The sequence below is a fragment of the Cryptomeria japonica genome, chromosome 11 (genome assembly GCF_030272615.1).
Source record: "Cryptomeria japonica chromosome 11, Sugi_1.0, whole genome shotgun sequence".
Lineage (NCBI taxonomy): Eukaryota > Viridiplantae > Streptophyta > Pinopsida > Cupressales > Cupressaceae > Cryptomeria > Cryptomeria japonica.
The window spans coordinates 663,964,911-663,992,786 of record NC_081415.1 but is presented as its reverse complement, the minus strand read 5'-3'; the positions used below and the strand labels follow the sequence as shown (position 1 = coordinate 663,992,786).

Sequence of the window (27,876 nt, the reverse complement as noted above, 5' to 3'; positions counted from 1 at the left end):
AGATAAGCTGTTAATTGTTGCGGTATATGCCAATAACATCATTTTTGGAGGTGAGAGTGATAAGATGTGCCATGATTTGTCTCAAACATGCAAAAGGAAATTGAGATGCCAATGCTATGTGAGCTATCTTTGTTTCCTGGTTTGCACATTTCTCAATTAGATAAAATAATCTTTATATCACAAATGAAATATGTTAATGTTGAAGAAGTTCTGAATAAAAGATTGCAATCCAATAAATACACCTATGGTTACTAGCAAGGTTGAAAAACTCGGCAACTTTATCGAACTTTTGAAAATACATTTTCTTTAAAATATTCTTTAAAACACACATTTATATAAAACTAATATCTTTAAACTTACTTATTTTAATATTTATTAGAATAAACATTTAACATATATTAATAGAATATGATTTAAATTATAATAATTTTTTATTTTTAATATATTTAAAAAAAATTAATAATTGCTAATGTATCTTTAAATTTACTTATTTTAATTTTTATTTGGAATAAACATTTAACATATATTAATAGAATATGATTTAAATTATAATAATATTTTTTTTAATATATTTTAAAAAATTAATAATTCCTAATGTCTAATATTTATACTTAATAGTTTATAATTCTTTTTATTTTTAAATTTTAAAATAAAGCCAATTATCAATTAATTTAAACTTTTATACATCATTTTATCAGAGATTGGGTATGGATATCAATTAAAGCATAAAGGAAATTCAAAATATTATTGGTAAATGAAATGCAAGAGGGAACTGTTGTGCCTTCGAGTCGCGCAATCATTGTCGTGCCTTGCAATGCTCTTGAAAACCCGATGTAAACCATTTGTCTGCATTTTTTCAACTGATGAAAATGGCAAAAAGACACCTATCAATCATGTGAAGAAGGTCGTGCCCTAGCTAGCAGTCGTGTGTCAGAAAGAAGGCTCGCATCGTTGAAAAGGGCCGAGTTTTTTAACTGTTTTTAGCGATTTTTTGATAAAAAATCATCGCGATTTTAGGGTAAAACTCGTTGTCAAGTTTATGCGCGAGTGACTCGCGGCTAACTAGGGCTCGCGAGCCTTTCAAAGACTCGCATAGTTTTTCAACCATGGTTACTAGTTGCAATTTGAGCAAAGATGATGACTCTTCTACAGTGAATTTGACTATGTCTAGACCTATGATTGGAAGTTTTGTATACTTACGTTATATTTTATGTATATATTGGTAGGATGCTTGAGAGTGGTTTCAGATCTCTAAGAGTTATAATGCAAATTCTAGGTTATAGAAGATCTTATAAACTTTCAGACTAAGTCAAATTTTAGTAATCAACAAGCTCCTATTAGCTGTGTGTGTCTCTCTCTCTCCCTCGCGCTATCAAACTCACTTTATCTGTCCTGAGCTCTAGACCTATCACTCTTCCTCTATCCCTTCTTTCTACCTCTTTTTATCTCAGTCTTTCCTCTCTCCCCCAAGATCTAGACCTTTCTCTACTTTTTTGTTTGTCTCATTGTCAAACCTTTGCAAGGGTTGCTACCCTCAACCTCGTTTTGGTGTTGCCTCCAAACCCCCATCAAAATATAAGTCTAAGAAAGTAATAGGCCAATGATGAATCAAGATCATAAAAATTTACAAAATAAATTGTTGCAAATCTTTGCATATTCATATTTAAAAAATAATTATGGCTGCTACATCATCCACGACCTACGTTAGACACCTTCGTAGGAAGGATGCAGGGTCCTTTGAGCCATAGACTTCTAGATGTTGTTTTAATATTTGTTTGGCACTTTTGGTGTCATGGATTTCATATTTCATGAGTTTTGTTTACATTTGACAACATTTATATATCTGAGTGTGCTATTTCCTTCAGCTACAATTCTCATTTATACTTATGTTGTCAATGTATACTTGTGTATGTGATCAAATTAGCTTCTATTTGATGATGTTATTGTGTCTTTGAGGTTTATTTAATAAAGGGTGCATGAAACAAGTTTTAAATCCTTAAAAATCTCTAAATTTCTTGGGTTTTTTTCACTTTGTTGAGTTTTTTTGCCAAGTCCCAAGTTTTGAGTCGAGTCATGCTTGCCAAGTCCGAGTTGAGTTCGAGTCTCGTAACTATGCTGCAAACACCTTTTATTTGTTGTTGTTTGTTAGGTAAGCTATCTACCAAATTCTCTCGAGCTAATTGAGAGAGGCAGGTTAGATTTAGGTGCCCATATCATTGATGCTGTATTGTATTGATATTTGATGCACTCTTGGTTGCCAAAGCATGCTCTTGAACCTCTCAGCATCAACAAGCTGATATAAACCATGATCTTCAATACCGGTTGCAATTGGTTTCTTGGATTCCTTGACAATAATATGGCATTTGTGTTTGCTAAATATGACATACAAATCGGGATAATGGTTCATAATCTGAGTCATTGAGAGTATATTGAGCTCCATTTTTGGGACATATACATGACAAATATGAGACTTTTCCCTTTAGAAGGTATTTGCACATTTCCTTTGTTGATAACTATTCACTCTTTACCATCATTGAAGATCATTGAATAGCAGGTTGTATACTCTATGAACTAATCTTTCCTTTATGTGAAATGTCAAGATGCTCCAGAATTGATGTACCATGCAAAAACTTTTGATGCTTAGAATGCTCTACGACATGTGCCTTTTGCAGATTAACCAACCTATTTTTGTAGTGCTTCTTCATACAACCAAGTTTACTAGAATAGTGAGATGTGATATTTTTATGTTCTTTGAAGTATCATCAAAATTCCCTTGATCTTTCTTTTGATGCCAATTGCCTTTAACCTTGTCCATGGTTGCAAAGGCCTCTCCCACACTTAGTGAATCACTATTGTTACCAAATTGTTTGTTTCATCTGTCTTGTTGCACAAATCACTGAACTTTGGGTCAACACTGATAGATGTGATGCTGAGTGTTTCAATGAAATGTTCGTATGACCATGGTAAGGTTTTCAACATTGTAACCACCATATCTTCTTTCATTGTGCATCCTATGACTTGCAATTGATCTCAAATGTCTTTGATCTTCATCAAATAATCCTAGATAGACATCTTCTCATCCATCATGATTGAGAACAACATATTCTTTAGGAAGAAGGGCTATCCTTTATCTGACATCTTGCGCAGATCTTGCCAATGCTTTCAAATCTACATAGAGGTTTTTCTTGGGGGAATCTCTAGAAGCATTTCATTGTTATTGATAACTCAACCGGCATGATAGCTTCACGATTACGATCATTAAACTTGTCTTGGTCTTTACTTGCAACCATTGGCTGAGTGTATATCGAGGACAATCTTATAGGGGCATATGTTCTTGAATAGCATGAGTTGTTTTGATGTGTTGTAATTCTTGCTAGCGAAGCGTTTGCTAGAATCCAACATGATGATCGGTAATGATGCCATCCCTATCACAATCCAAAATTGTGAAAAAATATTGAAATGCTTTTGCTGCTATAGTAACATTAAAATATTTTGTGAAACCTGCCCAAAATTATGAAAAAATAATGAAATGCTTTTGCTGCTATAGTAACATTAAAACATCTTGTGAAACCCTCCCAACAAAGAAAAACCCATGATTTTAGTAGAAAATTACCAAAAGCCTGCAATGGAAATGCTGGAATATTTTGGTAAAAACTTAGCTGTTGATAATTTTTGAAAAAAAATCAAAAAATGAAGGAAAACCGCTATGTTTTGTTTTGTCGTCTAGGTCAAAAAATCTTGTCATGATTTGCATGAACCCTATCGCATGCCAAAAATCCATGCCAGAAATTGATGATTTTTCACAAGAAAGAGGCAAAGCTATTTGCAGAAAATAGGGTGCATGAACCTTCCAATAAATAAAATGCAATTTGCAGATATAACGAAGCACAATTTTTAGACAAAATGGCCTGATATTTGCTCAAAAAAAATCCACATGAATTTCCAGCAAAAAGTTTGCAATTCCTTCTAGAAAATATGATATGATTTTTGTTGTAAAAATAAATCCGCTGGTTTTTAATATGAATTTGTTTGAAAAAATTGCCAAAAAATCATTCATGAATTTGTTTGAAAAAAATTGCCAAAAAATGACTCCTTTTGGTATTATCTACATCACATGCATGCAATTTGTCACTGCAATAGTCCATAGAATTCACGTGCTCGCCGATCTCGAGGTGTCACCTGGGTTCTGATACCATATTATGAAAAGTAAAAACATATAATGATTACCAAGATATTTGATAATAACAAAGGAGCGAAAGTCTTCTTAAAAAAGAGTTACAAATGATTTATCCAAATGACTGGCCACTTTTAGACACCTAATCAAAACAGCCATAGGATCCCCCAATTAGACAAATCCAATGATACTCTTGGTAGTCTTCCTAAAGGTATTGAATTAAAATATATTCTTAATGCTCAAGGCTTATCAAATGATCTTATCTAGGATTCTATGCTATGTACCCTCAGAATACATCCCTTGCATTTTCAAATCTAGTCACCCATTGGGAACATTTTTGGAATATGTGAGAAGTCAAAAATGCCCTTTGGCATCCTCGAGTGATCAAAAAATTTGGAAATGTCCTCGCGACATGAGTTTTTTAAGGAAACATAGGTAATGTCAAGGAATGGCTAGCCATCTTGGCATGGTTAGGAGATCCACTGATTGTCTCAGCTATGCAAATTTTCTAACCACACTGTACATAGATTAGAAATATTTATTTATAGAGCAGACATATCCATCTCTTTTCATTGGACACCTGCAAATTCAATTGATAAATATGACTATAGGATGTATCATGTTTTGGTGTGACTGAGTCTACGTGATACTCTAAACACAATTGGTATTTCTTTTGCCTAGATTTAGTTTACATGATGCCCGAAAAGTGATTGTATGTCATTGCAAATTGTGACTCAATCATTTTTCATTGGGTCCTTTGTGATTTTACCTTGGACTTGATTTTCCTTTCACAATTTGTAGTTTCTTTCACATGCAAATTTTCAATGTATTTGAGTTAGGAGTCAACTTCTTCCACATGAGTCTTTCTTTACACAAAAAGTGGTCTGTAATGTCCTGTGCTTGACTCTTCCTTCAGTTGGTTTTAAAATATATGGGCTTCGGCTTCCTTCACAAAGTCTTTTGCGCATCCTTTGCTTCAACAATCAACTTTAACATGTTTTGTTGTATCACACATCTGTAATATTTCCTTACAGAGAACTTTCTTTAACTGCTCTCTATTGCCTTCTTAAAAATTCTAAATGCTACATGCTAAAAAATTTGTTCAAATTTTGTTTTAATTTTAATATAATAAATAAGCACGCAGACAATGAAAGCAATGGAATTTCATTCATTTGTGTGTTAACTCAAAAATGAAATCTTAACTGAGCTTTGATATTATGTAATAAGGCTCTATAATGTATATGATGAATGTCTGGTCATATGAATATTTGGAATTTCCTTTGTTTTAGTTTTTCCCTTTTTCAATAGCTGTCCCTTGTCGCCCCATGAAAATGCCCTCTCAGAAAAGCCATTCTAGAAATGTATCCTCCCATCCCTTGCAGTTTCCATCCCAGAAACTTGATGTAACATAGATTCTATGCAACTTATGTATAATGGGATGATATGTGGTCTCAGGAGGAGCTCTTGATTCTTAGCTAAAGCTAATATAGTAGTAAAATGAAATAAATTCTACTTCTCTCTCAAGGTCAATTCCAGGAAACTCTCCAAATGCAGCATGTCAATGTACAAAATCTCAACATTTTGCTAGGTGACTTGCAGCAGATCCCCTAAGGGCTGAATTAAAATCAATGGCGACCCTTCCATCCTTCTCTTTCCTGAACCCAAAGTCTGTGTGAATTGATCTATCTTTCATCACGAGCAGATTTATTCCAACATTCTACCCTCTTGCCAAATCTAGTCATCACCCCTTTTCCCCAAGATTCCAACCCACAGGCTTTTACTGTTAAAGAACTATGTGCCAGGTTTTCTCATGTCTCCAGTCCTGGTTGCCCTGTTAACCATTCTATTCTCTTTCGAAACAAGTTCTCTCCTCCCCTCCACTGTCTTCAGAACAAAAAATGTCGTTAACCTGTAATCTGGGTATCATAAAATCCAGTTGCAAAATGTATTTAGCATCCCCTTTTACTTTTAAAGCCCTCAGCATACTCCTCTTCATTGGGAGCGCCCTTTGCCCCATTTTAACTATGTTACCATAATCAATGAGCTCACCAACCTTGAAGCATCCGTCACTGGTCTGATTGAATTTTACTATTTTAGGATAACGGGTTCAATGCCCTCATGCTAATCAACTACATCTTTCATATAACATTTAGCATAAAGTTTCTTATAGCACATACCTCATTCCTATAGAATTGCATTAACATCATTAAAGATGTTCTTTACAGGAACCCTTCAAAGAAAAAGTATGCTGGTTCTATCTATGAATGCAGGTACTATCAATACCCAAACAAAAGGCAGAACACATCTCCTCATCCTCAAAAAGTGTAGGTAATTATCTGTCACATCCATTCCCTAAATCAGGATTCCCCACTTTGGATTGGATTCATCATTCAGGGCCAGGAGATTGTTCAACTAACTCAAATATCTATTTATTTCCTTTTGCTTCTGTAATACTATGCTGACTTAATGTGGCTATCCTTCTGTTTTTGCCCCTATGCAGTCTTACTGAAGTTATCTTCTATATGGTATAATTGTTTTTTTCCTGCTGGGTTTTGGCAGATTTTTTTCAGCTTTGTAATGGCATATGATTCTATGTTCTCTGCTTTACCTACTCAATCTATCCATTGTGGTTCTAATGTGGGAGTTTTAATAATATCTGCTTGTTACTAATATACAATTACTCCTTATTTGAAAAAAAAAAGTAATAGCAGATAAAGCTTTTACTTTTATCGTTTGGGCATTTGTTTAGAATTCATTCGTCTAGTATCAATAGATTAATGTGCCTGCTATTGAAAACTATTTAGTCTGTTTTTCTAATATAAGAACTAAGTTTGGGGGGCGGGTGTGCAATAGTGCCAAATTTTGGGTGAGAATGGTGGTTCTTTAACTTTTGCATTTGTTAAAAAATAGTCTGATTTCAAATCTGATGGTTGACATTTCAGATTTTGATATAAATAGTTAGGAGCAATGTATGGGCAAATGATCTGAAATAACCTTTGATTTTTGTTTGTATTTTTCTGTCTGCAGTTGATGAGGGTCATCGGATTAAAAATTTTCGTTCTAAACTTGGCATTCTTCTTAAGCAACAATCAACAGATTTTCGATTGCTAATGACTGTGAGTATCATTAATTTTTCCAAATATTAATTGTTATTCATTTTACAATTATCTTCCCAGGTAGAATGCAGAATACAGCAGTTTATCACTGAGTCTATAAGTTTAGCATACATAATGGTCGTATAAAAGCAGAATGAAACCTTTTTACAATTTTAAGTGGCTTATATATATTTGACTAAGGGATTTAGCTGGAAATCAATTTTATTGCTTTTGAACACCTCAAAAATTAGTTGTATCAACCCTTATGTAAAAGCTAAGGTGCCAGTTCCGGTTCTGGCTTGTGCTCGGGTTCGAGTGTGGGTTTGAGGTTCAGGTTTGTGGATTCAGTCAATTTTTTTTTTTTTGGGGGGGGGGGGGGGGGTGTGGGTGCGGGTGGGTTCGTTTTGGGTTCACCCGTACAAAAACATAAAAATAAAAACTATATACATATATATAATATACAGCAGTAGCAGTAGTTAGTTCAAATTACACCACTATGCTAATAGTGAAATAAAATAGCAAAATGCACTATTATATTAATAGTCAATTTAATACACCACTATGCTAATAGTGAAATAACATAGCATTAATAGTCAAAACTTGACTGTCATGATATATATTAAAGTTTTAGTTCAAATAACATAGCAAAATACAGCACCATATTACTGTTTTAGTTCAAAAATAATAATATCAAGTGTCAACAAGCAGCCATCACTGATCAAATATCATATGGATCATTAAAAATATAATCACCATCCTCCATATGCTGTGGTTATTTAGAAGAAACAGAAATAGTGCTACTGGCAGTGGCAGTAGTACCAGCATTCTCAGCCTCACGATCATTAGGTAGCTCATCATCAACTCCAAGTGCAGTAAGGCGGGAAATTTAATCATCCAACTCAGCATGCTTTGGATTAATTTCACATTGCTTCGTTTTCCCTTGTTTGTAGGAAATTTGTTTGTGTGTGAGGAGCCGCAAGTTTTTATTCATAAAGACCAAGTCCTTTGCTTTTCTGGAGTGTAGTCTATTGCGCTTTATTTAGTGAATGAAGGATTATGTACTCCAATTCCTCTCAGATGAAGATCAATTAGGAACCTATAAAGATTTTGAAATTAGAAAGTTATAAATAAAATTAAAATGTAAGCAAGATAGAAGATTGTTTTTTAATAACTAAGAACTTACTTGCCAGAAACTTTTGATGGCAATAGGTTTTAAGTGCTGGTATGCTTCTGCATGGAAGTACCACCAGCTATGAGCATCAACCCAATGCTTGTCACAAAGAGTTTCAAGACCATAATTATTTGTGCTTGCAAAACTCATGAATTCAATTCTCACTGCAGCCTGTAGGTCTTGGTGAAAGAGACTACGAAGGGCCGCCTTGTACCCTTGAGCAACTTCTGGATCTCTATTTGGGGCAACTCTTGCGGCAGTAAGAAGCTGTTGACTATGATACTTTGGACTCAATGCAAAGGCAAGGAGATGCAATGGGGCGGTCATTTTGTTCCATCTTTTCACAATGATTTGTTGTAAACTTGTAGTTCTTTGAAGAATGTTTCTTTGAGATCTTGCTCTTTTTCATTTATGATGATTTTCATCTTTTCAATCATTGAGTTGATGCTATCATATACCTTACCCAAACAAGGCCTATCCATGCCAATATAATGGATCATACTCAATATAGGCTTAGTGAAACTCAGGAGGTACTCAACACGATCCCACCAAGAGTCATGTAATTAGTAATATCCTTGTCCTAATGTTTGCTGCCCTTGTAGTGATATATTTCTTCTATATGCTTCAATTAGGACTGATTACCATGCTAGATAATGTCTCACGAACCTTCACAAAGTTGTCTCAACACAAGTGTGTTGGAGCTTAAATGGGTCTCAAAATCTATTTCAAAATCAAAATAAGGAAAAATTAAAATTAAAAAGTTTACTAAACATATTTATAATTTTATTATTTACCTAAATTTAAAATTAACTTACTTGCAATGGATCCAATCTCGACAATTGCCTAAATATGCCTTGTGACATATGGTGGTTGGTGATGAACATTTGGATCTCCTCAACATCAACATGCATCTATTTGACCCATTCAATTTTGTTGGCAATTTTTGCAGCATTAGGTTGAGTGAGTGGACAGCACAAGGTGTCCAAAAAATGTCTGAAGAGCACTTTTCAACCAATAACCCAACAGCCCTATAGTTTTTGCCATTCTTTGTGACCACTTGAACAACAACATTTTGAGGGCCAACTTGCTCAATGACTTGGCAAATGATATTAACAATAAACGGGCCATCCTTCGCCTACCCTTCACAATTCACTACTCTCAAAACAATTGGCCCTTTAGGGGACAATACAATAACATTGATCAATACCCTTCACAATTCACCGCTCTCAAAAACATTGGCCCTTTAGGGGACAATACAATAACATTGATCAATGGGCAATTTCTTGCATCTTTCCATTCATTAGATACGATGGACACCCCTGTTTCGACCCATGAATCTTTGATGGTCTTCAAGGAGTCCTCTACACGTTTCAACTCTCTCTCCAGTAAGGAAGTACACATTTTCTCATAACTTGGGCCCTTGAACCCCTTTGGAGCCCATTAATTAATCTCACCATTTTTTGCCATTAAGTTTTGTGAACAACATTAAATGACAATCCATTGGCGTGGATACATTTAGCTATGGCTTTTTCGGCAATCTGTCTACTCTTATTGTGAATTGATGTTTCCAATGGTCGCTTTGCTCTCTTATGTGTCATAGGTTATTCTTGAGGTATAGACAAGAATGGATGGTCCTCTGTAGGTTCAAGATTGGAAGGTGATGGAAAGGCCTTTGATCCTTTCTTAGTCTTTGCCAAAGGATGAGCACTTGTAGATTGTTTCCCTGCTGCTTTGTCTGCTTTTGCTTGCTCTTCAATAAATACCAATACTTGTGCATTGGTAAGGTCTTTACCTTTTGGCATGCCTGCACAAAATTTGATGCCTTTTGGAGGGATAAAGCACAAATGTGCTTTCACTTGACTATATGACCTTTTATATATTCTTCTTTACAATGAGAACAAATGCAATCAAAATCTCCTCCACCTGGAAGTTGTTCTACCATTTCCACATATTTTCAAAGGGGAGAGTGAGGGTCCGTTTTAAAGCTAGGTTGGCCTCCAACATTAGGAGCACAAATCAAACCTAAATGAAAAAATAAAACAAAACTAGAGAGTTCATTTCAATTTGTTAAAAAAATGCAAGGAAAAAAAACGAAAAACAAAAACCTACCACTTTTGTTGAAATTCTCCTCTTCAATGTCTTTGAGAACAAATCAACACTTGTAACCATGTAGGAGTAGCACAATAACCAGCTACGAGCATGTGTAATGTCCCCTTCTCAGTGAGGAGTAATTAGTGGTCCATTGGCCTATTTCAGAGACCCGTAAGCTAATTGGAATGGAGAATTAGGGTTTCCTATTTTTGTGGAGTTTTGCACGAGCCATTTGAGGGCTTTCCGGTGGGAATTCTACATTTCTGTTCATGGATTCCTTTTGGGTTTTTCGAGAGTTTCTCAGTGGTATAACATGCATTCAATTTTGAGGAGAAGTTTGAATTGCTATTTTTAATAAGTGGGTGCTGGGCTGACTGGATAGTACAGTTTTTATGGGTTTTTTGAGCTCTCTTCGGGTTCGATGATCAAGATTTTCGGATTAGTTTTTCTTGACTTACTATTTTTAGTAAGTGCCAGTTCAGGTATTGCTATTTTTGGTAGTGTTGGGCAGAGCTCCGATCCAGTGCAATTCAATGTTTTTCTTCACTTCAGTTTACCTGTGGATTTGATTGTGATCAGTATTGGAGATATAAGTGAATTAATTAAATATTATTACTTTACTTTAAAGTTTTATATTACTGATCAATTGTATTGAGAATTATGCATAATGTTATTTTCCTAAGTCTGGGTAGGTGAAATATTTATTTGATAAAGGGGACGCCAAAAGTGAATGTTAAGATATTATTTTTATTAGCCAAGTTTTATTTACTTGCCAAATCGTGGTTTTCCCCTTTTTGGTGTGAGTTTTGCAATATGAGTGTGGCACCAAGCTTGGGCCCACCTTGGGAAATGAAATGCAAATTTGAAAGGTGAATTTGGTAGTATTTGGATTTAAATTCCAGACCAAGAAATCTATTTATATAGGTGCTTGGCTCCTCATTTGGGCATCTTGAGAATTTATATCGTTATGTTGCCGGAATGGTGAGTGACTGAACTTTGAAGTTGGAAGAGCTTCCTAGTTGCTTCGGTTTCGTACTTGGGACACAATACCTAGCTGGATAGTTGATTTTGGTGATGTTTTGGAGTGCTTGATTTAGTTTTCAGTGTGTGTTTTGGAGTTTCTATGTTGCTTGTGCGTACTTGGCTGGAAGTGAGTTTTATTCGTAACTGCCTGTGTGTTTAGAGTATCATTCTGGGTATTGGCCCTATCTATCTGTATTCCCTGGGCGATAAGGTCCACAAATTTGCAGATTGTGATTTGGAGATTCAGATTTTTAGTTGCAGATCAAATTTTCCGGCTTGGCTATACCATTTGGATGTGCCTCGGGTTGCGTGTTGATTGTTTGTGGTCTTTGTGTGGCTAGTTTGAGGTTTGGATCTCATCGTCTATGCTATACCTTTTGTTTGCTTCCGTTCTCGTGCAATTCAGAGTTGATTTAGAGGATTTGTAAGCATATTAGTGTGTCCGTAGCTTGCTGGTGGTGAGTTTTCTGTGCATTTTCAGAATTTCAGAATTGGTGTTAGTAGTAGTTTTGGCTTGTCATCTCCGTAGTTCTCATTGTAGCCGATTGGGATCATTTCTTTTGATAACATTGAGAATGTAATGCTTCTTGGATGCTAACAGTGTAATGTAGGTACATTTATTGTAAGGTTGATTTCAATAGTATTGAACAATCAATTATTCCTACTTTATACTTGTATTCCCCACTAAAATGTGGAAGCGGCTGGCTTGCTGCCTACGTAGGATAATTGTAATTCTGTCCTCCCATTGCATAAGCGGTAGAGTAATATTTGTTTGTAATGATCCTCCTGTTGCATAAGCGGTCGAGTTGAGCTTTGTTGTTGGGTTCAGTCCTCCCGCTGAAACATTGCGGTAGAGTGATTCGTGTTGAGTGTGCTCTTGTTGCCTTGGCTGGTTTACTGCCAAGTATCTTGTTTACTCGTTGGATAAGCGGAAGGGGTTGGCTTGCCGCCCATTATTGTAATCAGCACTTTTAGCAGTTTGCAACTAACGATCCCCTGCCACCTTATGATCTCACCCTCCTAGTTTGGGCTCTCGATGATCAAAAGGTGTAGGGTTCCTTTCGGTTGTTTGGATTACATTATTCTAACCCTAACGGGTGATTGGTGTGATTGTGATTTTGTTGTAAAAATAAAAATAAAATTGTTGGGGATATTACAGTGGTATCAGATCCACTCTTCCTGCCAGCCTGTGTGATAGAAGGGTTCAATGAGTGACAGAGATATCAGATACTGCAACAGGGAACAGAGGAGGCAGCAGTATCAGATACCATCAGTGCTAGCAGAGGAAACTTTTTTAGAGGTTTTGAGAAACAGAGATAAGGAAGTTGATTTAGTAGATTCAGTGGATTCAAAGGGAGAAAGAATATTCGGTCAGAATGATGCAACTGTGGCTGTGGAGAAAATGGAGAAAAAATTTGATACTATGATGGACATGATGTCCCAGATGATAGCCACTTTTCGATAGAATGTTGGAGGAGGACATAGTCAAGACCAGAATCAAAATACTAGTGGAAATAATGCCAGCACTTCCAACAACTCTGGTGGTAATGGGAATGGCAGCAACAATAGTAGCAAAAATAATGGAATGCTTGTTGGATTGGTGACAAGACCTTTGCAACCAGTTTTCCTTCAAAGGGAAACACCGCCTCCTAAAGTCGAAGTCCTTGTGGCTGATGAGATCCAGGCTAGTTTTGTGGAGTATGCATTTCCTAAGAGATCTGAAATGTCTTGTCTCTTGACTAGTACATGAATCAGAAGAAGAGGAGGGAAGGAAGGTATGATAATCAATACTCCACTCCAAGAGATTATCAACAAGCTCTTGGGAAGGTTAGTCTAGTGCATTTTGATGGAAGCAGTAAGAGTACAACTAAAGCGTGGGTGTAGAAGTTGGACAATTATTTGTCCTTGAGGCCTATGCCCGAAGAAAAAGCCATCAAGTTCGCCACCTTGCACTTAGATGGAGTTGCTCACGAATGGTGGTACCATGGGTTGGTCACCCTTGGTCATAACTTGATAGCCACCTATGCTAAATTCACCAACAAGCTGATTGAAAGGTTTGATTCTAAGGATCCGGAGGTAAAGTTCAGAGAGCTTGCTCAACTCAAACAGCAAGGCTCCTTGGATAATTACATAACTGAATTCCAAAATCTCTCAGTTATGGTCAACAACATTTCAGAGAAGAGGCTAGTTGTTCTTTTCACAGAAGGTCTCGAAGAGCCCTTGAAAGGATGGGTCAAAGCATTTGATCCACCTACCTTAGTTGAAGCCATCAAGAAATCAAGAAGTATGGAGTTGGTTGCCCCTAGGGCCAAATTTCAGTCCTAGCCTTCTTCATTTCGGAAGGACAAGAATTTTTTTTCCAATCAGCATAAAAAGTTTCCTTCCTAGATGGATGATGCGCTCCGCCAAGAGCTCCAGAGAAAGAATCTTTGCTATTCTTGCAGAGAACCTTGGGCCCCCGGACATAAATGTCATGGGAAGGGCAATCTACATCAAATGTAGACCTATGCAGTTGATGGATCAGATTCTGAAATTTCAGAACAGCAGACTGAAAATGAGGACAGCGAGTATAAAGAGGCTTTAGAAGGGCCTGAAAGTGAGCTAGAAGATAGAGGAGTGGTTGCTCAACTCTCGAGCATTCACAAAAATGAGTCCTTTAGAGGTTGGGGAGTTATAGGAGAACATCATGTCATTGCTCTCATTGACACAGGAGCGACTCACAATTTCATTGATGAGAGAATTGTTGCGAAGAGGAGGCTAGTGGTTGAGGAGGTAGAAGGCTTCAAAGTCATGGTAGTTGATGGCTTCACTATATCATGCAACCGAATGACTTCCAAAATGTCTCTGAAGTTGGGACTTAGACCCGGACCTGAACCTAGTTCAAATCAAAACAGGACTCGAGGGTGCCTATGGAGAATACAATAATGTAGTGTAAAAGGGTTATGGGTGAAAGGTTATAATCTTTACTTTTAATTGGGTATAAATAAATAATCAATGGGATCATAGATATTATACATACAGTGAAATGTAATTAGAGATGAAGAATTTGTAAGATGTTGATGTGAATGGTCATAGGTTGAATTGAAGGATCAAAGTTCAAGTTGTAATCTATTCACTTCAAGTTTCTTATAATGGTAATTTTAATGGGCATATATCCATGTGCCATTGTAATGTCCCTTTTCTGGATTACACTAGAATTTACCTTAGAATCACAAATTCAAATATACACGAAACATAATATAGTTAGAGGTGTAACTTTACTTGAAAGGATGTACAACAAAATAACTTCTTGTTGAGATCCTGTGATTATGTTAGACAAATATTGAAGATGCAATTCATAAGATCAACCATTACTAGGGTTGAAGAGTATATATTCATAATCCTTTTAGTCATATATCATATCTAATTTGTTATTAGGGTTCAACCATAATGTAGTTTGGATAAGGAGACATGATAGGGTGCCCAAGAGATCCTCTACCTTAGGTCCAAGAGCGGATATACCATCCTTCTTGATATCATGTGGCCTTCTTCCATCTCATATGAGGTCTTGTACCTAGTGAAGAATCCTATAACCATTCCCCTTCATCATGCCATCCTTATTCTCCTCCCTATGATTGGGCTCCTTAGTCCAATGGTTAACCATGGTAGGGTTTTGAGGCGAGACTACAATAGGGTGCCTGGAGCATCGTTCCCTTCTAAGCAGGGGCAATAAAGTATTCTGGATGGTCCAGCTGCTTGTTGAGAGAATCTAGTCAGTTATAGACACAATAACGAAGTTGGGAGACAAACAATAGCTGGTAGTAACATCTCTCTTGCCAAAGCCTTCACTGAACAGGGGGTCAGAAAGGGTGGCCAGTTCAAGATGGATGACTATATGGGCGTTCGAAGCAAGCCGTGTCTAGCTGATGCGAGAACTTCTCTTCTCGGTGAGCAAGGCAAGGCACTTCTTGCACCCTCTTGGCCTCATGGGACTATCAATCACGACCATGAGGTAGTGTGCCTAGAAAAGGACCTCATAATTATTTCCCCTCCTTGTATTCCCTCATGATCTCTATCATGGTTGTCTACAACATTTAAACAGACATATGCAGACTTACACATTATTTTCTACATACCATATATAAGGGATTATATAATAATATATAGGATCACATTATTGCATCCATAATATTCATATGTGAATAGATATATATAGAATAACATCATATTGCCTACGACCAAATCACAAGTGTAATACTTAATAATTGTATGCCTGAATCTGGCTGCCTTGTATCGGATCTCTTGTTTGATGCCCATCCTTGGACTGCTGGATTTGCTCTTTATATCTCTCCTTTGGTGGCGGAGAGTTGTGATCTCTCCCTATGGACACAACCGCGAGAAGTAGAGGCATCTCTTTGTTTGCTTAGTGATATCTCTTCATGACCACACCCTTTCTCATCTTGGATTAATTTGTTTACTTAACAGGTTATTTTCCTTTGCTAACCTATTATTAGGTGGCATCCCTGCTTTTTAGGGGATGATCTGATATAATATGTGTTTGTTTAATACTTAGTAATTTCCTTGCATACGACCTGCTGAATAATTTGGCTGTTGCAAGATTCACGATTACTGAAATTGTGAAGTCTTATGTTTGTAAGACAATTTCACATTATGGTTTTGCTGTTTATTTGATGTCAGGTCAGTGGCATGACAGCCACGGAGTCTCAGGATGTGGGGATATTTGGAAGAGTCTCGAGGGTGAGGGGACCAATGGATTAGATTTGAGGATGGTGGGGGATGGTAGTAGATGCTATTTTCAGAGTTTTATCACTATATTTTCTTTAACACCAAGTCCTTGTTGTTCTCACTCTTCCTAATGCTCACACTCAACTGATGAAGACTTGTCTATGCTCTCACTCTTGCAGCTTGCTGTTGTATCTGCAGCCTTGCACAATGCTGTTGAAAGTTGATATAGATTTAAAGTTAGGCTAGGATCTTAATTCTACTTTCTGTGAGTGCTAAGAGTATAGGTAGTGCCCATAAACCATTAGGGTTAGGGTTAGTGGCACAAAAATTTAAATAATACCTTAAAACATCCACTTTTTTTAATATTTTAGATACTCTTAAGATATTTTTTGTGATATATCCTTTTTTTCTTAAGTGGTGAAGAAGAGTAAAAAACATTCATGGTTGCTGTTTTATATGGTCTGAGCAGGGAACTCCTCTTCAAAATACATTAACAGAGTTATTTGCATTGCTTCATTTTCTTGATCCATCTGAAGTTCCAGATCCAGAATCTGCTGCTTGTGCATTTTCAGAAATTGATATCGACTCTGCTCAAAGTGATAGTGAGAAAACACGTGAACATGTTTTACGTATTCATGAACTTGTGCAGCCAAGGTATATAGCATGAAACTACTGATTTGATTATTTATGAGTAGGTAAGGCCTTATCAGAAATGACAAATAATAACATACTTTGATTTCTTGTATCTTTGCTGCTCTGAAGGATGTTGAGAAGGCTCAAGTCAGAGGTGTTGCGAGACATGATCCCTGGGAAACGATTGGTTGAAGTGTCTTGTGCTCTTGCCATCCCTCAGAGACGATTGTATGTGAACCTTATAAAAAAAAATTACAAGGAGTTGAACAAAGGCATTCATAATGGTACATGCTTTAACAATTTTTATTCTATACTTAAGAGTAGGGCATAACCACCCTAGTGTCTCTATGAATTATCTTTCTTATGGGTTGTGTGATTTATCTTTCTTGACATTACCACCGTAGTGTCCTTATGAATTAACATTTGATCTGGGATATTACAATTTGATATAGTGAAAGTAATTTGTTTGCACGTGGTTTTTCCATTAACCCTGACTGTTACAATTTGAATTAATGGGAAAAGCATTAGAAAGCATGATGATTTAACTTGGAGGCAGTAAATAAGATAGTATGTAAAAAAATAACCTCTAAATCCAGTGCCATGATTATAGCTTATTACATTATTTAAATACAAAGAGGTCTAGTGTTATGCACCTAAAATATCCTTAAGCTTTTTTAACTGTTTTTCGAGAATATCCTAGCCCCATTGTTGATTCTGAGAATTAGTATCCCAGCTGACAAATTTGGAAAGCCAAGTCAAATTTCACTTTACATACATTTTTCCTTGCACACAGGGAAAACATTGATCATAACTATAAGCATAAATTATCCAATTTTTTATTAAAGGAGGTGTTTGAAGAATTACTTGTCTTTGGGTGTTGATCATAAAATTAAATACTGGTTATAAATTTATAATTAATTGGTGTAGTATGCACTATGAAGTGGGGTGTGCACCTTGGATGTGGATACTGTAAGGTAAGGGTAGAAGGTGTGGTATTAGTCCAAAGAGGATTTATTAAGTACTGTAGTCATCACAAATAGGAAGAGAAGCATATCTAAGTTATGCTATATCCTAGGTATTTAGGGACATTTGTTGTGTAATGGTAATATTGGAGACTGTAGAAGGTGTCTTGAAGATAAATTGAAGATGCAGCACTAGAGGTTGTAACCATACATGATGCACAGAGAATTTTTAATAATATTCGAGCTCTTTTTTTGTTTTTTGTTTTTATGCAAGTGCTATCAAGGTGGGGATAGCGCCCTCTATTGATCAAAAGAAAATTACATTATATGTTCATCAGATTCTATCTACCTACCAACCCAAAACACACAACACAACAAGAACAATACAACCCGAAACTAATCAACCCGATACATAACATGACAGAGCTAAAGAAGCCTCAAAATGGTGGCCACTCGCACACTGATAGTGGCCACCTTGTCAACACTAGCCTCCGAGAGCCACCCATCTTCTTTCTGCATCATCCTTTGAAAAGATAATATTCGAGCTCTTATTAAGCATGACTTAGCCCAATTGAAAAGTGATAGTTTGACATTTATTTATTTATTTTTTTGCATCAATTAACTGAGTCCCTTTTCCATACTATTTGATTATGCACAAGTAATACATATGTTGATAATCATCTTATTTGGGAATAACTATTAAAATTGAAGATCAGTCATCAATGCAATTGCATCCTCAATTTTTATATTCCTACAGAATATGCACTTATTTAGCCTTTAACTACCTAAGAACAACAATTTAACCCACACACACAATGGAAGAAACAATCTCTACCTGTAAATATCCTATGATGCAGTTCTCTTTTGATCTGCAGGTGAGTATGGAGCAAGTGTCACAGGAAGGGATGATTGCTTAATGCATAGTTCAAAAACTTGGATGTGGCAAAAACTCAACAGATCTAGAATTTGACTTGGACTCGGGACTCCAACAAAAACTAGATGAAAATTTCAAACATTAAAATATGCCTAATTTTGTAAAATAAACCTAATAAACATGTATAAAACTAAATTTAGAGAACTTAGGGGAAGGGTACTAATAGCCGTTATAGCTAACTTTGCACACCCTAAGCCCCTAAATGGTATATTGTATATTGGATTTTGACGATTTGTTTGGTTTTCTTCATATGTGACTTAAGAGCTTAAAGATTGTTTCAGCTTCTAGGTAGTTATGAAGTATGCGGGATGATTTTTTATGTGCACAAAGGTCAAAAAGTGGTCACTTAGAGGTGATGCCTGATACCTACTTATAGATGCAACAGTAACGATGCACTACAGCCATCTCACGAATTTGCACAACTAATCCAATACATATTCCTCTAATAACTGTTTTAACGAATATTGATGTACAAATAACCTAGTAATTGTGTGTTATGGGCACCAATATAGTTGCATAACTCCTTCAGTTAAATATTAAAATTTTGACTATTGGGGGTACAATTGGGTGGCTATTGGTACATGTGAAATATTTTAGTGGTCTTTTAATTATCATTTTTTAGTGGGCTTGTAATTGGGGGGCTGGGTGAGCATGGAGTGGACGGTTATTTGGAACGTGGGTGGTAATTGGGCCCCTTCCCCTAGCATGTTTTCTTTCATTTATAGAACAAAAAAGGAGTTCAATGCACATCATAGTGTCATATGATTGAAAATTACAAATTTGTATGAATATTTTATTCATTGGAGCTATAAATATAGCTTCGTAGTGGCTATGTGAGTGTCCTCAAATTGGATGGAATGCTTCCTTTTGAGGAACAATAATATTCTCAAGCATATTATTATCACCTAAGGATACATAGAAAACTGTTCCCACCATGAAGAACAATGTCCTGATCATATTTTTTGTATAGGTATTTATGGGTTTGTATTTTACCTTTTGGGGCTCAAAAATCTTTAAAAAGTTGACTTATTTTGATTCATTGCCACTTGGCCTTGATGCTGAGTTTTTTCTCTGTTGCTGAATCGGGTACATGTATGAGTAGGGTACATGGCACGGTGTGTTGGTGCAATTTTTTTTTGGTGGAGGTTGGTTACATTTGGGTATGTACATACATAAAACATATAAAAATTATAAATACATACATAAAAAATTAAATATTATAACAATTGATAATGATGTATAACTTATACAAGTTTTTAATTTATAATTTCTAAATCTTAAATTTTTATTAATTTATAATTTTATCATATAATTATTAATATACGATTTAATAAACAGTATACTGGCACCCCAATGTACTAATTATTATTTTTAATATAACAATTTATATATAATTAGATAATCCAACTATATAATATTATTATATAATTATGAATATATGCTTTAATAAACAATGTACTAATAATTTAATAATATTATTAATTTATAATTTTATTACTTGTTCTTGTTGGTGAGAAGACTTATTCTATTTCCATTTTGAACTTTACATGCTGGATGTAGTTTTGGGAACTTTCCATGGGAGGCTAAAGTTTTTGAAAACCTTATTTGCAGAATTTTATTCGCGGGTTGGAAAAAGACCAGTCAAATTTAGGCCATAGGGGTCCTTGAAAGATTGTGCTAGATCCATTTGTGCAGTTCTTTCTTCAGGGACAATTTAATGGATGACTTTTTTTCCCACTTGGGACTTTCTGGGATGCTGTGGCACATTCCAGATTATTCCAATGCTTATGCTAATTGGAATGCCTTTAGCAGTTTCAGCTCTTATGTTTCTGGAAATCCATAGGAGCAATGGGGCTGCTCATGATGCACAAAGTTTTTTTTTCTTTCAAATAGGAAAATGACCAACTTTTTGAGGGACGACCCTGTTATTTGAAATAAATTAACTTGCTAAAGAAGCGCTGTTTTTGTTCTTTTAAACTACAGAAAATGCCCCAAGCACTTCCCTTCCCTCCTAGTGAATACTGGCATGAGAACTTACTGGAGAAAATAGGGGGAGGCATTGGCGAAGATATCATTTCTTCAAAGCTCACAAAACAACTAGGTATACTTTACCATGGTAGAATCTGTATTAATGTGAATCTGGAAAATCTCTCCTATACTATTAGTATATTTTGAAAGAGTTAAATGAGAACAAGCTGTAGAATATGAAAACACTCCCTCAGATGCAGATATTTTTATCAATATGATAACCTTGATATGTTCGGTTTCCATCTTTTCACCCCTCCAATATAGTCCAAGCCTGAAGAAGCCACTTTGGAAAGCTTATAACAAAGGGAAGCAAAGGTAGAGACATGATTTCAACTAAGATCTCCCAAACAACTGCAGCTCCAAACATCAGAGGCAAAGGGAAAAAGAAATTCCATATGGATTACAAATCACCTCATCATGAGAAGTTGGATAGAATAGCTAGCTACTGTTGATTTTATGGTAGTGCTCGTTAACCACAGGAAAACATCAGATCTGTTGCCTTCCCAACCATAGATGATAAGCTCTTATTGTCACCCTTGAGCACACTACATGTCCTTCATGTTATTGAATTTATGTCTATGGATGACCATATATATGAATCAATACCTCCTAATAGACCTCAAGTTGGCCATATACTTTTGGTGCCAAGGATAGGGTCAGACCTATATATTACAAGTTATATATGAGTCTCCCTTAGTTGCAAGTTACATTTAACTTAATCACAAGTTACATAGAAGTGGTTCACCCAAATAGGGCCTGCCCCAAATTAAACTCATACAACTAAGATATCCAAATGCCAAGGCTGACATGCCACTTGGCATTTTGTGCACTAGGTCGGCCCTAGAAGGGGTCCGACCCAGCTACACAACAACACTCCCTCTTAGCTAGGGAGGATTCCTTCTGAATAACCAAGTGACTACCACCAGACTACCACCATGGCTACTCCCATGAATAATACGTTCACCATAGCTACACCCAAAGGGTGAACAAGCACACCATGCCCACTCGTAGAGGGTGGAAGAGGGCTTTCACCTCAACCTTCTCCCAGAGAAGGGTGCATTACCACCATGCCTACTCGCAGAGGGTGGAACGAGGGCTCTAACCTCAGACTTCTCCCAGAGAAGAATGCATCTCCACCATGCCTACTCGCAGAGGGTGGATCTACCATACCTACTTGTAGAGGGTGGAACAAGGGCTTTAACCTCAGGCTTCTCCCAGAGTAGAATGCATCACCAAGGGATTGCACCTCGAACTTCTCCCTCACAGAGAAGAACTCATTAACAAGGGATTGCACCTCGAACTTCTCCGTTATAGAGAAGAACTCATTAACAAGGGATTGCACCTCGAACTTCTCCCTCACCGAGAAGAACTCATTAATAAGAGATTGCACCTCGAACTTCTCCCTCATAGAGAAGAACTCATTAACAAGGGCTTTCACCTCAAATTTCTCCATCATAAAGAAAAATGCATTAATCAAATCTTCATGATGACTTGGCTCCATCAAGATAAACACTTTCCAAGAAACAAACTTTTTTCTTATTGTTTTTCCTACCAAATCAATTCAACAACCCTTGCCTCCGGTTTGATGTCTTCTATTCAAAAAGGTATGCTTGAAAAACCAGTGTTGTAGGGCTACAAGGAGTTTAGCCTAGTTACGAGTCATCCTTGTGTCTTGGGTAAACCCAACACAAAGTCCACGCTGATTGACTCCCATGGGCGGTTAGGAATTGACAAAGGTTGATAAAAACCTGCATTGGAACTTGAGCCTTTTGCGCTTTGGCATATCACACAACCTTCTACAAACTTCTTGACATCCACATGCATCCTTGGCCAATGATAGAACCTTTCCATCAGATGCTTTCTGTACAAAAAGGTATGCTTGAAAAACCAGTGTTGTAGGGCTACAAGGAGTTTAGCCTAGTTATGAAGTGACCCACTATTAAACTTGCTAGAAGCCTATACCAATGCTTGGAAAGTGTGTCTTCATGCCCTAAGGTATTTTAGAAGCCTGGCCCAAAGGTATTGAATTAGATGGAAGCCTACATGACCCAAACACATAAAAAATGGTCCTAAAGGACCTTATTACATATGAATAAACACAAAACTCAAGTTTAGATCCCTATGAGCAACATTGACTCAAAGATGACCATAGTGCCCTTGCACCAGGCTCTTTGCTTGGCTTTGCCCTACCACTAGATGGCATCGACTTCTCCGCCATATCAATGCCATCCAATGACAATCAAATTTCCTTTGCTTCTATTGTAGCCACATCCTCAAGAGCTTGCTTCACGAAATCAACAATCTCATCCTTTGTAAACAAGGATGGTTCATCATCCTACATGATCTAGTCATTGTAGGGATCAATCTTATGCAACTCAATTGGCTGCTCTGATTTGTCCACCTTTCTTGTGCAAATTGAAGATTGTATTGCACAAGGACTAGTCATTGAGGTATTGTTGTGTCAATTTATTTCGCTTCTTAGTGTGAATGGCATCAAATAAATTCATGTTGCACTTATTGCCAAAAGCACTTCAAGGTTGAGACAAATCTCAGTGGGCTAAGCTTTTGCAGATTTGTGGTATTTCCAACTCAATCTTTCCACCAAGAACAAGCAAACAAGATATTCAAGACCTTGTAAGTAAACAACATTCTACTAATAATTGTAATTTGTAACTTGGTGGATATAAGACTTCACTTTTTTTTACTTGGTATTTATGTGGATCTTCATTGTAGAGCTAATGGTGAAGAAAAGAGCATCTCCAAGCTTGCTTATAATTTTGCAACTCAGAAGTAATGAGGTCTCTGACCTCAACCTTGGGTATTATCCTTTCAATGTATTTGGATAGGCCCTCCATAGCCTTTTGATTAGCCTTTGTGAAGCTATTGGAGAAGAAAAACTTGGGGTTGAGATAGTACTTCGTTGCATGAGTGTGTCAGTGGAGTTGATTTTTCCACTTGCGATCAATGATCTCTCAAACAAGGTCAAATCTACTTCCATCCCTCTTGTAATACTTATGGATGGCCTCTTTGGCCCTATCCATGGCCTCATAAATATATCTCTTTTGGTTTTGCTCCCCATTCACCCAACACAAAATGCTCAACAATGGTGATCTTCCAAACATGGTCAAATCTACTTGCATCCTGTTGTGATGTATTCACACATCGCCCCATTGCAAATTGGGACCCCCCCACTTTTTCCTTTCTAGGTTGTCTTAGGTTCTTTGCTATTAATCTTTGCATTGAAGGGATAGAGTTTCTCAAGTAGCTAGGGCGTCATCAAGTCAGGTTGGTCTCCTTAGGGTGGAGTGAAGACAGTCGGTTGTGAGCATGAAAGTAGATCTAGGACTCCTTTGTATCATGCCTAGGTTTCTTGTGTTATATGATCATATTTCTAGTTGCAAGAACAAGCCTTGGTTGTTTGAATGGTGTCCTCCTTGAATTTCATTTAGGCCCTGTACCTTGCCTCAAACTTGGAGAAAACTTGCCTTAGACCCCGTCCTATACCTTACTCAAGATTTACAGCGAATTTCCAAGTGATGTACTTGGAGAGGGTCCAAAGCGAATTTGAGAAATCATGTACCTTGCAGATGCTTGAGAGCGAACTTGTTTCATGTCCTTGCTAAGGTCCTAGAGAGAACTTGTTTCATGTCCTTGCTAAGGTCCTAGAGAGAACTTGTTTCATGTGCCGCTACAGGACCCTTGAACTATCTAGGAAATCCCATTGCACAAGGACAAATCCAAAATATCAATAGAGCATTGTCTCAGAATACTCCGGTGATGAACCCAATTCCCATAGCTAGTAATCAGTTGGTTCTTCATCTTGGAAATCCTGTCTCGCAAGTACCTCTGCCACAACCAGTATATCTCCAAAACGCAACAACTTCAAGTCGGACCTCAGAGGAGAAAGAAGAAATGAGGGAATTAAGCAATCAAGTAAAGAAACTGTCGGCAGAGGTAACCTATTTGAAAGGACAGAACAACCAAATGCAGAGAAATTATCAAGGGAATCATCCAAGACAAGGTTCTTCTGGATATACAAGAGACGGTCAAAATTTCCAAAGAGACAATCAAAACTACCAGGGAATAATCAGAATTTCTGGAATAACAATCATGTTCCCCAGAAAAGAACATGGAACATTGGACCTAACAATGGTATTGTGCCATCCCCCTTGGATAGCCAACCTGTTGCAGACAATCGTCCCACAGACAAAGTATTCCTAGCATAAGCTGCACTGTCAGGATGGTGTAGGTTACACAGTACTGACCAACATTCCGAGTTACAATGCCATGAATTCTAAGTAGCAACGGACATTTTCCAAAGTGAGAAGGAATTCAGGAGTAGAAGAAGCTCCAACAACTGGGTATGAGATTGTTCTCGTAACGAGATACGACCAAGCTTTGGTCATAGAAAATGTCAGACCCCCATTCCAGAACGGCCCATCATACCGGCCTAGTCAAAAATTTCCACCTGCATCTGCTAATAGCCCCGTGGAAATGCCACAAGGTCAAGTCAAGCTTGAAGTCTAATTAGTCTCAAATCAGCCGACCACAATCAATGGCTATAGCTTCCCCCCATTATATGATAGTGTTTTGGTAGAAGGCACTAGGGAAGTGCAAGCATTCCAACAAACGTCCGGAAACCAACCTCGTGTATACCAAAGGAATGCTCAATACAATGAGCCTCTAACCACATCTATTCCTCCCAACAACTTTCAGACCCCACCAAATCCCAATGCTACCAATGCACCAACACCTCCTAGGGATTCTCCTGAATATCGCCTGCAGAATGTCCAACCCAGTGGATCAAAACCTGTCAATTCCCATCAAGTTGACCAAAGGTGACCAACGGTTCCCCAGCTAGAACCAGTTCACACTCAAGCAAAAGGCGACCCTAAGGATGAGCTAAAGAGGTTAAGTTAATTTGTATTAGAAGAATTCAAAAGGATAAAAGTCAGCCCGCCTTTGATTGAACTGATGAAAATCCACGAAATTAGAGAAACAATCTTTGGTAGTGTTATTGAAGTTGTGGCATTGAGAATCCCTCGGCCAAATGCAGTAAACAGAGGAACGGTTAATATTCCCGCTAATACCAATGTTGCATCATCCGATGTTCCACAACAATCTCCAAATTTTGTAGGCATGATACATACATCAGTTGAAAACCAAGGAAGCATCACACCAGAAGAAGTCCTCATGGACACAAACATATTCCAAGAAGAAGTTTTGGCAAAGGAATTATCACAGAGCTCACACAGTGGAGATTCTCCCTTCAAAGAGCAGGAAGAGGAACCAGAAAAGAACCAAGTAGTTTTCTACCAAGGCAAAGATGAACCTGCTCCATTCTTGTTGTCAGTAAGAATATTTGGTAAAATGTTGCATAATTGCCTAGTAGACTCCGGTGCCTCCAGCAATGTAATGCCCCTGGCCGTTTGTCAAAAGTTAGGACTTGTTCTGGCAAGGACTGACAAGAAAGTCACACAACTAGACAAGACTGAGGTACTTGTGATGGGAGAGCTCAACAATATTCACATGCAATTGGCAGCAGATCCGAGAGTGCAAAGTTGTATTGATATTTCTGTCGTAGACATCCCAGATGGATATGGCATGCTACTAAGTAGGGATTGGTCCAGAAGACTGAATGGATATATTTCTGCTGACTTCTCTCACATGTGGTTACCATGGAAAGGGGTTCCTAATCAAATCAAAATTGATCGTACCCCAAGGCTCAGACTAATAATTACAAAATATGGAGAAAATAATGAAATACTGTTCCTTGAAACAGACCTAGGGTGCTATACACCTAGGGTGAATGAAGTTCTAACACTACAAGCCTCCTCCATAGGGGAAGCCAATGGAAACGGAGCCGACTTCACAGTGATTGACGATCCAGGTAAAGAGAAAAGATTGTTCGAGAGTTTCAAGGAATTCATATGGATGAATGTATGTCAAAGGGCCGAGATGAGGAGTAAAATTCATGAGCTATTGCTGACCAATTGGTGTCGGGTTCACGACACATCTCATTCGGAATTCACTTGTAAAGAATGCCACAAAGCAATCACAGAGGTTCGTCGGATGCTACAGCAGTTTGCAGATCCTGGAAGTGACACCGAGAGTAGACAAGTCTATCGAAGGCATGAGCCTCAGCAGAATATAGAGGTAAATATGGAAGAAGATCAACTGCAAGATCGTCGGAGGTGCACCTTTGAAATACAAGTTTCACCATCCTATCGTACAATCGAACAAAAGGTTGAAGGTGAGATTAGCCAAAAACTAGAAGAATTTAACGGAAATACCATGGAAATCCAACCCCTACCACCGCCACAGGAGGAAAGGGAAGAGCAAGTTTTAGTATGGTCTCAATATGAAGAACTGGCATGGATCCTAAGATTTGACGGATCCTATTCCAAGAAAGGGGCAGGTATTGGTTTCAAGTTAACCAGTCCTGATGGGGAGATGTTTCTCATAGCTCGTCGACTCCAATTTCCCTGCATGAACAATGTAGCTAAGTATGAGTCACTAGTTCACGGATTATTGTTCGCCATAAGTAAGGGGGCTAAAATTGTACAAGCCTATGGTGATTCGGAGATAGTAGTCAAGCAAGTTAGAAAGCAATATATTTGCCATGATAAGAGGTTGTCCCATTACCGTAACAAGGTCTGGGACCTTCTAGAAAGCTTTGATGCCTTCAACATCCGGTCAGTAGGGTGAGCAGATAACTAGATTGCGAACACGTTAGCTCAAGCAGCTAGTTCACTGCAACCCCTTACCATAGGAAACATGGATCATCTGTCCATAAAGTTGTCACTAAATCCTTCAATTCCGGATAACATCACAAATTTTCAAGTGTTCGAAGATGATGGTCAGATTCAAGAGTTTCTAACAAGCTCAGACATATTTACAGCCCAAATGATTGATGATGAGGAAACGGAAGAAGCAGAGTTGGATGATGACGACATTTTGAACTTGAAAACAAATTTTATCCCTAGAGGAATGATACAGTTAGAAATAATGTATGATCAAGACTAGATCAATGAGATAAA

General features: G+C 37.3%; 1 protein-coding gene across 4 annotated transcripts in view; it reads left to right on the top strand.

Annotated features, from left to right (window-relative positions):
* The window catches only part of LOC131050672 (uncharacterized), a 153,960-nt gene that overhangs the window by 98,778 nt on the left and 27,306 nt on the right, over nucleotides 1-27,876 (top strand). For all 4 annotated transcript variants that reach the window (XM_057984883.2, XM_057984884.2, XM_057984885.2 and 1 more), the window contains 3 exons: nucleotides 7,202-7,290; nucleotides 16,749-16,933; nucleotides 17,042-17,196. In XM_057984883.2, coding sequence (XP_057840866.2) covers nucleotides 7,202-7,290; nucleotides 16,749-16,933; nucleotides 17,042-17,196 — 429 coding nt within the window. The remainder of the gene's footprint in view (nucleotides 1-7,201; nucleotides 7,291-16,748; nucleotides 16,934-17,041; nucleotides 17,197-27,876) is intronic.